This window comes from Mauremys reevesii, linkage group 1 (genome assembly GCF_016161935.1).
Source record: "Mauremys reevesii isolate NIE-2019 linkage group 1, ASM1616193v1, whole genome shotgun sequence".
NCBI classification, from domain to species: Eukaryota; Metazoa; Chordata; order Testudines; family Geoemydidae; genus Mauremys; species Mauremys reevesii.
In genome coordinates this window covers 93,946,275-93,960,350 of record NC_052623.1, presented here as the reverse complement: position 1 = coordinate 93,960,350, position 14,076 = coordinate 93,946,275, and the positions used below count along the sequence as shown (strand labels likewise).

Genomic DNA, 14,076 nt, shown 5'->3' with positions numbered 1-14,076 from the left:
ATGGCTCATGTTCTTTCATCTTATTTACTTGAAATTTAAGAAAGTTGCTACGGTATGTAATAAAGTATCATTTTTATTTAAATAGATCTGTTACATTACATGTGTGTATATGTATTTTAAGAATAATGTGAAACTCAGCCCAAATTTAAAGGAATTGCAATGTACATATTGAAATATGCTAGATATAATCAAATAAAATCTAGCTAACTTTGCATCCCTCTTATGCAACCATAAAGCATATGGCTGACAAATAGCTCTGAATGGCTTATAAACCTATGCAACAACTTTTAAAAGTTGAATTATTATTAATACTTCTTTTCGGTCAAGGTACTGCTGCATCAAATTTAACAGAATGCACTGCCAACCTGAAATTATATTTATGAATTTAATTTTATATATTTAAAATGAAATTCACGATGAGAAAATTGAATCTTATCTAAAGAGTGTGGTCATAGTAATCAACCTTGCTTTATGAGCTGTTAATGTTCTAGAGTATGGAGTAATTGCCATACACTACATAAGCTGTACTGTGATTGTAACTAAAGCTGAAATATGTTACTGGATATCAGCGCAGTACAAAGAAAGCAATTTTTGCCATCCAGAGATTATCATATAACTGATTACAAGTTACTACAAATTACAAAAGGTCTACAACTAACTTAAAATGTACCATCCATCTAATATGGTCCCTTAAAATGACTGATTTTAGTTTTAGTACAATTTTAGTTAAATTAATTAATTATAATTAATTATTATTATTATTATTTTAAGTACAGCGTATATATAGTCTCTTAGATTCTTTGGTCAAAACTGATCTGTAAGATATTTTACAGTAGAGCTGAATCTGGGTCATTGTGACTATATGTAAATATTTTTAAATGTACTTCTTCAAATGTAAATACTTTATTTTAAGATGCAGCTATTGTAATGAATCAGACCTTGAGCTCAGTCCTGACATACATATCCAGGAAAGCTGTCTATTTGCTTTGGACCTGATCTTACATTCTGTGTGCACCCAAACCTCTCATTGACATCAGCAAGAGTTTTTCAAAGATAAGGTCTCTGCCTTGCAGTGGGGTGGTGGGGTAGGGACTTTTGCCCAGTGGGGAGGGGGGAGTCTCGGGGCTTCTGCCTGGTGGGGATGGGGGTCTTGGGGCTTCAGCCCCACTCCTGCTGAAGCCCCGAGCCCCATTGGGCGCCTCCCGAGGAGCTGATGGCCACCCTGAGCCACTGCCCCAAGCAGATGTGCACTGGCTCTCGAACTTCTGAAAATTGTCAGATGTGGCTCAGGGGGGCCAGTAAGTTTGGCCATCCCTGTGCTATACAATAAAGGATCAGGGCCTAAAAGCTTACATAAGAACTGAAAGCACATTAGGCCTAATCCTACAGGCTTTAATTGCCAATGAAACTGCATTTGATAGTAAGAACACACCATATTCACTCATCAGCACAGCCTACATTGATTTACTAAGTCTTTATGAAAACAATATGTCTAATTTATTTTATGTCACATGAATGGCTTTACTTTTACAAACACATTGATGGTAAATGGGATGAAGATATGAGTACATTTGTATTAAACTTTCATCTTCTTAACCGGAAACAGTTGCTATAATGTTCTTTTTTGAAAAAAATGATCAGCTTTGCCAAAAATGATATTTACTTCATATTTGATATACTGGTGGTAAATGTATCTCTAAAAAAATAGATGAAACAGTGATCTGATGCTATCCCTCTTATCCAAAATATGAATGCAAAAATAAGCCCCTTCATGGTACTGTTACAATTATCATGATAGATAGTTAGCCTGACTTTCATAAGCAAAGTAGATTGTTGAAATCAGAATGAGAGGGAAATGTTTTATTACATGTCATACTCAAGTAGACAATATACTGCATCAACCTCTTCTCTCCCCCCGCCCCGCCCCCTTCTCAAAGCCCCAGTCTGACATTCCTGAAGAATAGCCCAGGAACACATGACTTACAGCAGTGGTCACCATTTGTCATATAGAAAGATGCTGCAGTGGAAGCTGAAATACTCCATAGTTTTCAAACAAACATAAATATATTCTATATAAAAAGTGCAAAATGGCAATAAATATTACATAGGGTCTGATCTTTTTTGCAGACCTTACTCTGTCAAAACTACTATTGGGGGAGATTTTTCTGTAGTAGGTTTGCCTCAGGACCACAGAATTTTTTTTTAAATTCATAACTCATTGTATCCAAGGGCCTTATCTTCCATCCAGATTTAAACAGAACTCCCCACTGAATCAATTGAGACTTTTGCTTTAAAAATGGTTGGGGGTAATATGGACCCAAATTACATTTTAAAGTGCAATGCTAAAATACTGTAAATTTGCCAGCAGATTGGAAATATATGCAAATCATTCATACTGCTCTGTGCAAAACCACAACTGAATATCATACTTTATGTACTGAAATGCTTCCCTTTGCAAAATAACAATGCTTAGAATGGTTTATTTTAGGAATGCAGGGCCAAATTTTGCTCTCTGTTCTGCTGTTGTAAATCTGGAATAATTCCTTTGAAGTCAATGGTGTAGCTCCAGATTAACACATGTATAACCAAGAGAAGAATTTGGCCTATTATCTGTAAGTTAATTAGTAAATTTGATAACCATTTAATTACTACATTCATTGCACTTTATTCCCTTTGAAATCCAATTAATTAAATGTTTCTGGTTTCTACCATCTAAATGTGTCTTTGTGTTTTCTGACACTATTCCATTCAGTGTTTTAAGAATAAACATTCATTCTAAAACCTGTTTATACCATTTTTGCAGTATTGTCACAAAGCTAGTTATTATGAGACTCATCTGAATAATGACAAAGTAAAATGAAAGCAATAAAAATTACAAAGATGTATAATATTTATATTAGGATGGATCACAGTTACACATAGATGGATTGACAGATATGCTAAAGGTAGCAGGACTGGAGTGGAAGGAGGCTCAGACACATACTGTCCGAGAGAATTCACACTTCATTGGCGCACAGTACAGAGATGCTTAGGACAGGACCTTATGTAAATGAGCTCACAGACTTTTCATCTCTTTCACAAATGACCTCAATTTGCCTCCCTTGGATTGTGGTTCCACTTCTCTATGCAGCGCCTACAGTTCCATGTAAAACTGCTGCAGGAGGAAAATGTAGGTGGGATTGGGGGGGTTCTCTAAAACAAGTTAACTAAAGCAAGTAATTGTAGCTTTGCGAGGCTGGTGGTGATGAGAAGGTGGGTGTCTTTGTCATTCACTCTCTACTACTCATTCTATGCTGTTATTTGTTTCCAGTAGTAATGACAATGTTCTAGGAGCTGTACAGGCACAAGGCAAGACTAAAGTTCTGCCCTGGGATCTTGAGGGGAATCATCACTCCAGTGGTCCTTTCTTCACCCGAGAGCTCTTTTAGTCTCACCAGCTGTCAGGAAAATGAGGAGCACCAGCCTCCTCACATCAAACTCCCTGCTTGTCCCAGTACCATCTCCCAGCCTCCAGGATGCCATGGATAATTGTCGTGGGATGGATTAATGCACTTTGCCCCAGACAATGGACCCAAATGAATTATGCAACCAGCTCTGAGAGGGTCTGATAATGTCAGAATCCATTTAAGCCTCTTTGAGGGGTGCAGAATACGCAGATCCACCTAAGCTCCACTCCACACAACTACCGGACCAATATTTTGCTCTCTGTCATTATTATTTGATCAGTGAATGATGACTTTCCCTCAAGTGAAAGTAACTACTTCTTCTGACAGATCTTTAACATGGCATACAATAAAATTACCAAAAAATGATTCTTAAATGTCAGACAGGAAGTGTACCTCATTATATTTTATAACTTGTATGTAACCTATGATAGTAATAACCTACCAATTAATTATACCCACCTAAAACTATGTTTATCATACTAGTATCATATTGCATGATATTACATTAAATATTACTGCTTTCTTAGATTTTTTTTCTATAATGTATTTTATATAGGCTAGATTCTTATATCTTATTCATGTTGAACAGTACCTTACCCTTAATTTCAATTAAATTAAACTACTAATCAATGTGACAAGGAGTACCAGAATTTGGTCTAAAGGGAATACTCCAGAGTATCAGTTATCTAGTACTATAAATAGATAATGGAAAATATATGAAACTGAAATATACCAGTCTTTAGACACAATCCTACATGTTTTACTCAGCAACAACTGACATGAAAATCAATGTGAGTTCAGCATGAGAAAAGTGTGTAAAAATAGGTACTGTAAATATAAAAGTGGAAACATCTTTCATGTCAGATATTTAATTGACGATAAAACTAACACAAAGTTTGGTGTTCAAAACAATTTATAAAAACAACTAGAAATTACATGGGTGAATGTTATGAAATTAATGTGAAAGAAAGAAAGAAAGAAAGAATTTGGACCCCAAAAAAGAAAATCTGTCCCAAAAGCACAATTATGAATATATGATGTTGCATCAGTATGCTAAACAGTTGGCAAAATACTGAATATAGAAGATAGATAAAGAAATCGTTTTGACTTGCTTTTATAAATAAATGTTATACATTATATTATCAGAATCCGTATGATGATTCTAGAACTTACATTTTAGAAATTAGGGTTATTTTGCCTTTATTTCTCTTTTATAATGGATTTACATGAACTTTTGAAAGAAAATGTATAGCTATATGGCTCTTTCATCTCAGGAAACTCAACATATCTTGTCAAAAAGGGCAACAATTGGACAAAAAGGGGAAGTGAACTAAATGGCCTCATTAAAACAATTCTCAACTTTAAAAAAAAAGGATTAATACATTTTTTTCTCTGACACTTTTACTTTTTTGGTTAGCACTAACTCAGCAGATCATCATGCAGATGGTTTCACTCATCCTGCTAGCAAAACAAAGGTCATATTTTCATACAAATAAATTGTTCCACAACCACAACTACCTCTGTGATCAGACATTCCATCGCCTATTTCTACCTATAATTTTCTTCAAAAAATTAATCATTGTAGCCTCTGCATGGGTAATCCCATTTCTATTAAGATCTGAGTTATCAAATGTCCCTCTTAGTTGTATTTCAGGATACTTAATGAGTAAATGATCTTTTTTTGAAATTCATGTCTCTTTTAAGAATTCTTCTTCATGACTATGTGGCTGGAGGTTAATTGATTATGTTTAATTTTCCTCTCCAATAATGGCTCTCCTAATATTTTAATTTTTTTGCTACTTGTAGTTGGTGTAGGGCACTGAAGAGGATTACACTAATTATTCCGATTTTAGCATGTGGACTGTTAGAATGTTTCCTGGTCTCAAATATCAAGTGTATACAGAGAATATGGAGACAGCAGATTTACTGGCATCAGAAATAGCAGCATCAGGAACTCTGACATAAAAAGACTGTTCAGGCATTTCTATCACCCAGGTCTCATAAATTCAAGCTGTTCCTGTGCATTTACACACTTGTGGATGCTGCCTCTTTGTGGCAGAATGCCATGTAAAATGTACCTTTCACATTAAGGACCTGATCCTGCATTCCTACTGAAACTACCCAAAACTCCCATCAACTTGAATTTTGGGTGCACAAGCAAAAAGTTTCACACTTGAAGGACCACATATTGCCCTGAACATTCAGACATTACTAAGAAAATCTCCTTCCGTGTCACTGTGCAAGCCAATGTGCTTAATTGTCTTCTCACTTGTAGCCATTTAACACCAGTGTAACTGCTGACTTTAATGGTTACTCCTGATTTACACCAGTGTAAATGAGAAGAGAATAAGGCCCTTTGGCTTTGGCAATGGTTCAAAGGAAGTTTTTTGCTCAATAAAAACTTCAGAATGAGACCTCAATCAGCACTTACATCTCTCATTGACTTCAATGACAGATATGCTGCAGATCAAGAGCAGTATACACCATAATGCCATGTGTTGTTCCTTTTGCAATAAAACAAGAAGGATCTCCTGTTCACATTTAAAATCCACATTTCAGTACATTGACCAAACCGCCCAGAGTTATGTATGGTCATGCACATTTGATTTTGTTTGTTTGGGTAGTGGAAGGCATGGTGGAAGGGAAGCACACATCCCAACATATCATTCATCCTGAATTGCTGAAGGCCAGTTTAACACAAAAATAAAGACACATACTTTACATAAGTAGAAAAAGCAGCACAGAACAGAGCCCTTTTGCAAAACAGATGTACTAGCAAATCCTGGCCAAACAATACCAAATATAATAACCTAAGAGATAAAGGTAAAAAAGAATGTGAAATATCACTTACCCTGATCCATATCTTAAATGAAGACTTTAGAAAGGAAAAAAACGTAAATATGGAACTATACTTTTAAGCATGTTCGTGATTCACATAGCAATGTCCAGTTCTGACCCATGTCAGGTACCTTGATAAATTACAATATATTGTGTTTTGAAAATAACCTGAAGAACGACACATCATATTATACTGTTAATTCCTTTTTGTTCAGACTTCATTGCTAGTACAGGCAGTTTCACACAGCAAAGTTTGATTTTGGCAAGATATTGTGAACTTCATGTAATCATTACTTGATGTCCTTACATTTGAAATAGTTATCAAGTGTTTATTCAGAAATTATTTTTAAAAAATTACATGTGCTGGGATACATATGAGACACCAATTGTCCCATCTTACAGTGATGCTGAATTTATGGATATCCTTTTAATTGCCTGATGCCCAAAGGGGTAAAGACATTATATTAGAGATGTGTACAGTCCATCATTTGGTCTTTCAAAGTGCCAGTATACACATGGATCTGTACAAGTGCAATTGCATTTGACTAAACAATCAGAAATTGGCTACAACAGTAGTCAAATCATTATATTTTGGTTGAGTAATGAAAAGAAATAATTTTCCTGCTAAAATCAACAATTTCCACATGTCCCTCACTAGTTTGTCCAACTAGTTGCCCTAGCAGGAGGCTCCTAACACAATATTCTTTTATCCTGACCAGATTGCTTGTCTTGGATTGTCTTTTAAGATTTGGTCATAATTACTGTTAATTTTAGTAATTTAAAATGTCCTCCTGATACCACTTCAGCTTTGGAAATAAAGCTCTGCATGTAGTGCAACACTTCTGAGCAATTCACAGACTCTGGGCCCCATCCTGAAAAACAATTACACATCCATGTAACTTTACTTATGAGAACAGTTGCACAGACTATGGCCCCAGTCCTCCAAACTTTTGGGCATGTGGCTAACTTTACTTACTCACTGAAATCTATGGGACTATACACCTAAGCAAAGTTGTTAATTTGCCTAAGTGTTTGCAGGATGGGTGCCTATGCCAAGACTACTTTTATGAATAGAGTTACGTGGGTATGTAAGTATTTGCAAGACTGGGCCCTAAAATAGTGAAGGAAAGAGAAATGCTAATGTACATATAAAAATAGGTGCTACAATAAAATATTTTATAGTTCATCAATAAGTTATTTTCACTAACCAGTTATGGATCATATATCTCTGCCCTCTTTAACGATTTGTCCACATCTCTGGTGATCTTTTTTAAAGATCATAATATATATATATATATATTTTTAATTCAAAAGTCCAGAAAGCATACAAACACATCCTTTAAAAAAGGAAACCTTGTATTAAATCGGGTGTGCAAATCTTTCCTTAAAAGCCATTTAGACTCACCCAGAGCTAAAAGGGGAAAACATGCGCTGCACTCTTCAACCAAAGAGAAAATAAAATTAAGCAATGCCTGTCCAACAAAATGATAGTGACTATAACTTTTGTACTTGTAACCCGCACAATCCAACCTAAGTAAACCCTCTTTCCCCCCTCCCCAACACACAGACACACAAACACACAAGAGCAAGTGTTGTGCCCAGTTTACACCATAGATTGTTTCCTACTTGTAAAAATAAAAATGAAACAGCACACCCTTTCAGTATCATTCCCCGAAGCTGAAAATCCTGTGCCAAGGCACTTCACCCTACAACAAAATGAGTTAGAGGGGGGAGGGAAGGGGTTCAGCATTTGTGTTTCTTTCTTTTGTGTGTGGTTGTTAAATACAAATACTCTAGAGAAGGAGGAGGAGTCGCTGTGGTTGTTGGGGGGAGGGAGGGATTTCTCAGAACTGGCTGAATGTGGTCTGTTTTTCCAGCACTTCGAGGTAGTCCGGCTCTGCGTTTAGTTTTGCTTTTAACTCCAGATACTCGTTCCTGTTGGGCTCTACATAGACAGTACTCGGGGGGCTGTAGAGCACCGTCTCCCGGAGCCTGCTGTCCCCCGCCCCGGGGTGCAAGTACTGATGGGGCCGCATAAGGTCATAGTTGGGGGTGTAGGTGTAGGCGGCGGGGAACTTGGGGTAATCGGGGAGATTATTGCCGGGGGTGCCCAGCGAGGAGGAGGAGTGTTTGTCGGGCTCCAAAATGCCCCGGTAAAAGCGATCGGCGTCTTGCACCGGGGAGAGCAGCTCTTCCCGGGGCTCGATGGTGCTGACGCTGTAAGTGGGGCTCCGCAGGGGCTCCTCCTCCCCCCCCGGGGGCGGCGGGGGCGGCGGCCCTTGCTGCAAGTGGTGGTTGCTGTAGGTGACCTTGAGCTCGTGCAGGTCTTTGTAATCCTCGCCCGCGTTGCCCTCCCGGGAGCGGTAGATGGGGTTCTTGCACATGTGGCCCAGCGGGTGCGGGATGTACTCGTACACGTGGCCGGCGGGGGTCTTCACCTTGGGCAGGGCCGGGCCGCCGCCGCGCGGGTGGCGGGGCGGCTGCGGCGCCGGGTGGTGGTGGTGGCCGCTGCCGTAGACGCTGTACTGCATGTTGAAGGAGCTCACGTCGGAGTTGTTGGCGCTGGCCGGGTCGCCCTGGCCCTTCTTCCGGCGCTTCATCACCAGCACGAAGAGCCCCGCCGCCACGAACACCGACATGATGAACACCAGCAGCAGGCTCAGGATCAGCACCGACAGCGGCACCGACGACGAGGGGGGTCCGCCCCCGCCGCCCGAGGGCGCCGCGCCCCCCGCCGCGCCCGTGCTGTTGAGCCGCACGGTGGAGGAGAAAAGGGTGGTCCCGCCCGGCAGCTGGATGGAGGAGGGGGTAGGGGTGGAGACGATGATGTCCGAGTAGTCCGGGCACAGCAGCTCCGACCTGATGGTCCGCATGTCGCTCTGGGCGAACTTCTTGGGGGACTCGCAGATGACCTGGTCCACCAGCACCCCGGTGTTGAGCTGCTCCAGCCACAGCTTCATGCCCACCACGTCGCAGGTGCAATCCCAGGGGTTCTCGTGCAGGTCGATCTGCAGCAGGGATTTCAGCTGGTCCAGCACCCCGCTCACTGGCAGGTAGGAGAAGTGGTTGCTCCTCAGGCTCAGCCTGTAGAGAGTCAGGCCGGAAAAAATGCTGGCGGGCAAAGATCTCAGCAGGTTGTTGTTCAAAAACAAGAGCTGGAGGTTGGGGACTGACTCAAAGGTTCCCGCCTCGATGTCCCGGATGATGTTGTACTGCAGGAAGAGGTACTGCAGGTTCTGCAGCCCGTAGAACAGCTCCGGACTCAGCCGCTCGATCCGGTTCCCGTTCAGGTAGAGTCTTCTCAAATTAGTTAGATCCCCAAAGGCCCGGTCCTGAATAACCGAGATCCGGTTGTTGCCCAGGTGCAACAAATCCAGCCCGGTGGCGTCGAGAAAATCCGCCCTGCGCACCAGGGCGATGTAGTTCTCGGTCAGATACATCTTCTTGGGGTTGTAGGGTTTGGGCTGTAGCTCGGAGATACTTTCGATCTTCCTCTCCTGGCAATTGACATTGAGGCCCAGGTCGGATATCTGCAGGTTGCAAGTGCAGGCGGTGGGACACTCCAAAGGCACCGGGGATTTGGTCTGGTAGGCGATGCTGGGGCCGTAATTGCTGTATCCCAGGTCTTTGGAGGGCAGGCGGGAGGTGGGACGCACCCTAGTTTTGTTTGGTTGACGGGTCCCTTTAGGGGGCTTCAAGGGGGATTTGTAAACAGCCGAGGAAGAAGTGGCCACGGAGTTGACCGAGGCCGGGGTAGTGTGGAAATACCCTGTGGTGCTCAAAGGTGTCTGCGGTCGCATTTCATAATCCGAGATGAGTCTCCTAGGGCAAAGCTCCTGCTTGGAGACTTCATCCAAGTCTCGGCCGTGCAAGCGGAAAGGGGTTTCACAAACCACGTCCCCCACCAGAGCCGAGTAGGAGATACTGTCTAGCCAATCCTTCAGAGCGATCAACTCGCAAGAGCAATTCCATGGGTTCTCCTCCAGCTGCAGCTCCACCACTTTATCCATGTGCTGCAAAAGGCCCAGGTAGGGCAGCAGCTTCAGCCGGTTACCCCTCAAGTCCAGGTGAGTTAAGGGCACAAAACGGAAAAGGTTGTTGGGCAAACTGGAGAGGAGGTTATCATTGAGGATCAGCACCTGCAGCAAATGCAGTTTGCTGAAAGCATTGGGTTCAATAGTGCTGATGTAATTATAATCGACTTGTAGATACTCCAAACTCTCCAGACCAAGGAAAGTGTCATCCCTTAATAGTTCCAGCTTGTTATTGTTCAGGTGCAGCCTCCTTAAGCCCCGCAGACCATGAAAGGCCCCCGTTTCGATGTCTTGTATGTCATTGCTCCCTAGATGCAAAATCGAAGCCCCAGTGTAATTAACAAACTGGTTTGGGTAGAGTCTGTTCAAAAGGTTCCCAGATAACAAGAGGTGATAGACAGGGAATCTTGGTGGGCTGATCTCGAAAAGGCTGATGATCCCTCTGTTTTCACAGCTCACCGTTAAGATGCTGTCCTTTTCCTCGCAAGGACACGCCTTATCGCAGATTTCCCCATAATACTCGATGCTTTCTGCCCACGACAGGACTAGCGATGTTAAAGCAACCGCTATCGTCTGCAGCATCCAGATATGCATTTTTTTGTTGGGGTCCTGTTCCAAAGTTACTGTAGAGCAGCAAGCATACATTTTAACTCCTGTAAGGGCAAGAAGAGAAAAGAAAACAACATGATAGCATAAAGATTTGAAATATAAACCAAGCACAAAGTTTTCATTTATTTATTTTAGCGTGGGGGTGGGTGGAGAAGGTTGCTATTAAAAATGAAATTTTGTCATTTCTAATTCCAAGTGTTTTAAAACCTGGATAATACTGAATCTGCTTGAAAGGACGATGTGGCAACTCCTAGTGAGTAAAACGTCTGTTGTATTTTTTAAAAGGTAAGGTCACACTGGAAACCGTTCTGTTTCTATTCATATGTGCTACATTTCAGTGTTTCGTCGGATTTTTTTTCATGACCGGCCCCATAAATATACATAAAATGGCTGTCAGTTCGGTTTCACGGTTCTAATTTAAAAGAAAAGAAGCACCATTTTATGAGGTTTCCCATCTCAGCCCTATTACCCACCCCCCTTTCTTCCTTTCAGAACCTCTTAAGCGAACAGCGCACTGCTAAGGTCTTTCCCCACTTTTACAGACACAAGGTGCTACCGTGATTACTTTTAACCATTGCTGGAAATGCCATTGTCGGAATTCCAAAGAAAAACGTGAGATATGTACATTAATTCAACACATAGAATCCTGCTGGGTCCCCCAAATCACCTCTTTCCTAAAACAGTCAATGGCTGTATATATATGCATTAAAAGAAACAAAACACATAACTTTTGTGATGGACTTCTCCGGCAATGCAATGAATTACATCCACCGTGTAACTGAATGCACTTACTAGCTCTCTTTAGCAATAGTATTCATGTTTTGCATCTTCACTCACATAAGTAACCGTACTCGGTTGATATTTATGAACACACGTACAGCGAGCGCGAGAGAGAATTAAAGGGGACGTTTGAGCCACTCACCCAAAATTTGTGAAAAAAAAATATAAAACGTGAAGATCGTCTTCGCAGGCTCAGCCATAACTGGCATATTTACTGTTTATTCCCAATGTTTTTGTAAAACTAGCCTAATAGAAGCGGAGAGATCTAACTAGGTCTTATGGAAATATACAATCGCCAACACTCCAAGCATTGGAGATGCTGATTATAAGCAAGGATGGCTGTCAGTGCTCTTCATCCTTTAGGGGAGAAGACACCCGAACTGATTGAAAGCCAACGGGGAAAAAAATCCTACCATTGACCTACGTCAGTGATTTAATACCCGAATTTTATCTAGCAGTAAACAAATCCGATTTTCTTTCTCCCTTGCAGTCTGTCTCCTTGCCGCTTTCTCCTACTTCTACTTGTCTAAAAATAATATTAAGATCCAGAATATGTACATTTGTGTGTGGGGGGGTGGGGGTGGAGGGGAGACTAATAAGTCATTGAGACTGCATTTTCTACGGTCAACCTTCTCTGAGCGTCACTCCACACGGCAACGCTCGCTTGGAGAAACGCACCCTAAAAATAAGTCTCATTACTGCAAGACATCTCTTGTGGCAGCGAGTTCAACGCTGAAATCTAGCACTTGCAGCATAGGGAGGGAAGCAGCAGGGAATCGGACGTCTTGGCGAACATAGATATAGATATAAAATTTCGACCAAACGTCTACCGGATCGAAATTACTGAAGACAAACGGCTTCACTGCATCAAAGCTGCATCAATCTTTCTAGTTATAGCATTTACCTTGCAAATTCTTTCTCAGCCCGAGCAGATCTATTCATCCATTAACCGCCTGATCTTCAAACCAAGCCAAACCAAAAAAGAAAAAAGCCATTGCGAAACGTGCCCGGGCAGTACAGTATCAAACTCCCGGGCGTTTTGCAACTTTAATTCAGTTATGATTAGTAAAGGAGATAAATACAGTTTCCCCTCCCCCCCTTCCTCCTTCAAGAAAACAACGGGAGGGGGGGTGGAGATCAAGAAAATAAAGTTGAATCTGTGCTATACAGGGCTGCGATCCTGCCTGAGAAGCCCGTCTGTGATGGCTGTGCGCCGCTCCTTGCCAGATCTCGGTGGAGGGTCACAGTTTGCGGGGGAGCTTTCCCCCAAAGAGTTCAAACCCTAGCTCACCGCACTGCACGGCCGGCCCTAAGCAGCCTTCAGTACCGCCGACAGCAGCAGCAGCAGCCGCCGGACACCGCCACCTAACTGAGCAGCACCCGAGCCGGGAGAAATCCTGTTCCAAAGGGGGGAAGGGGAGGAGTTGCGGAGGAGGGGGGCGATTGGGAAGCCACGAAAAGACACAGACAGGAAGGGGGTGGGGGAGTCAACCCCGATACTTACTGAGCCTGAAATCTCCAGGGCCCAAGCATTGTTGCAACCCATCCAGCTGCCTGCTTGGGGTGTGCGCTGCGTGCGAGCCGCCCGGGCGAAGGAGAGCGGCGGCGGGGCTCGCAGACGGGAAGGCTGGAGAAGGAGCGCACGCACACGGCGCCCCCCGCCCAGGCTGCGCCGAGCCCCCGCGGCACACACACATCGAGCGCGGCGGCGGCGGCGGTGCCAAGGGCTGGCTCCCGAAGCTGCTCTCAGCGCTCTCCCCGCGACCAGAGAGTGGGGGGAGGGGCGAACAAGAGAGAGGGAGTGGGGGGGGGGGTGGAGAGTGGGGGGCGGGGACCGGAGGAGAGAGGCGGGCAAGTGGAGGGTGCAGAGAGCGGAGCGGTGGGGGGGACTCAGGGAGGCGAGGAAGGGGGCGAGGGGCGCACAAAGAGGGAGGGCAGGAGGAAGGTGGGGGGATGTCTGTACACTGGGGGCTAACGGAGGGACCAGGAGGCTGCTCCCTTTTCGCCTCTCGCTGCCAGGTTGGGGGGCAGCCAGCTCCGCAGGGCGCCACACACGGACTCACATGCCGATACAAGAAGCCGCCGCGCCGCGCCTGCCCCCGGCGCGCACTCCCCGCGCTCCCCCTGCCCACGGGGAGGCACAACTTTCTCCCCGCTCCGCAGCCGCTTCCAGCTCCCCCCGCCCAGCCGGGCCCCGGCCTCCTGATTTGCTCCCCCGCCTCACACCGTTGTCCGCCGGCCGGTCCCCCCCGCCGGCTGAGACCCAGAGTGGCCGGGGAGGGTGCGCGGCGCCGCGCGCCTGGGTTGAATCTGCCCCTTCTGCTTCTGGCGGCGCGCGCCGAACATGGTCGTGTGCCGCGGGGGGGAGC

The 14,076-nt window shown here is 43.8% G+C and overlaps 1 protein-coding gene across 1 annotated transcript; it reads right to left on the bottom strand.

Moving 5' to 3' along the window:
• Positions 1 to 7,741: 7,741 nt before the first annotated feature.
• Positions 7,742 to 13,375, bottom strand: SLITRK5 (SLIT and NTRK like family member 5). The gene is made up of 2 exons (XM_039496569.1): positions 13,212 to 13,375; positions 7,742 to 10,971 (listed from the first exon to the last, which is right to left on the bottom strand). Exon 2 carries the CDS (start codon positions 10,961 to 10,963, stop codon positions 8,129 to 8,131), a length of 2,835 nt encoding a protein of 944 aa, XP_039352503.1. The 5' UTR covers positions 10,964 to 10,971; positions 13,212 to 13,375; the 3' UTR covers positions 7,742 to 8,128.
• Between the last annotated feature and the right edge of the window lie 701 nt (positions 13,376 to 14,076).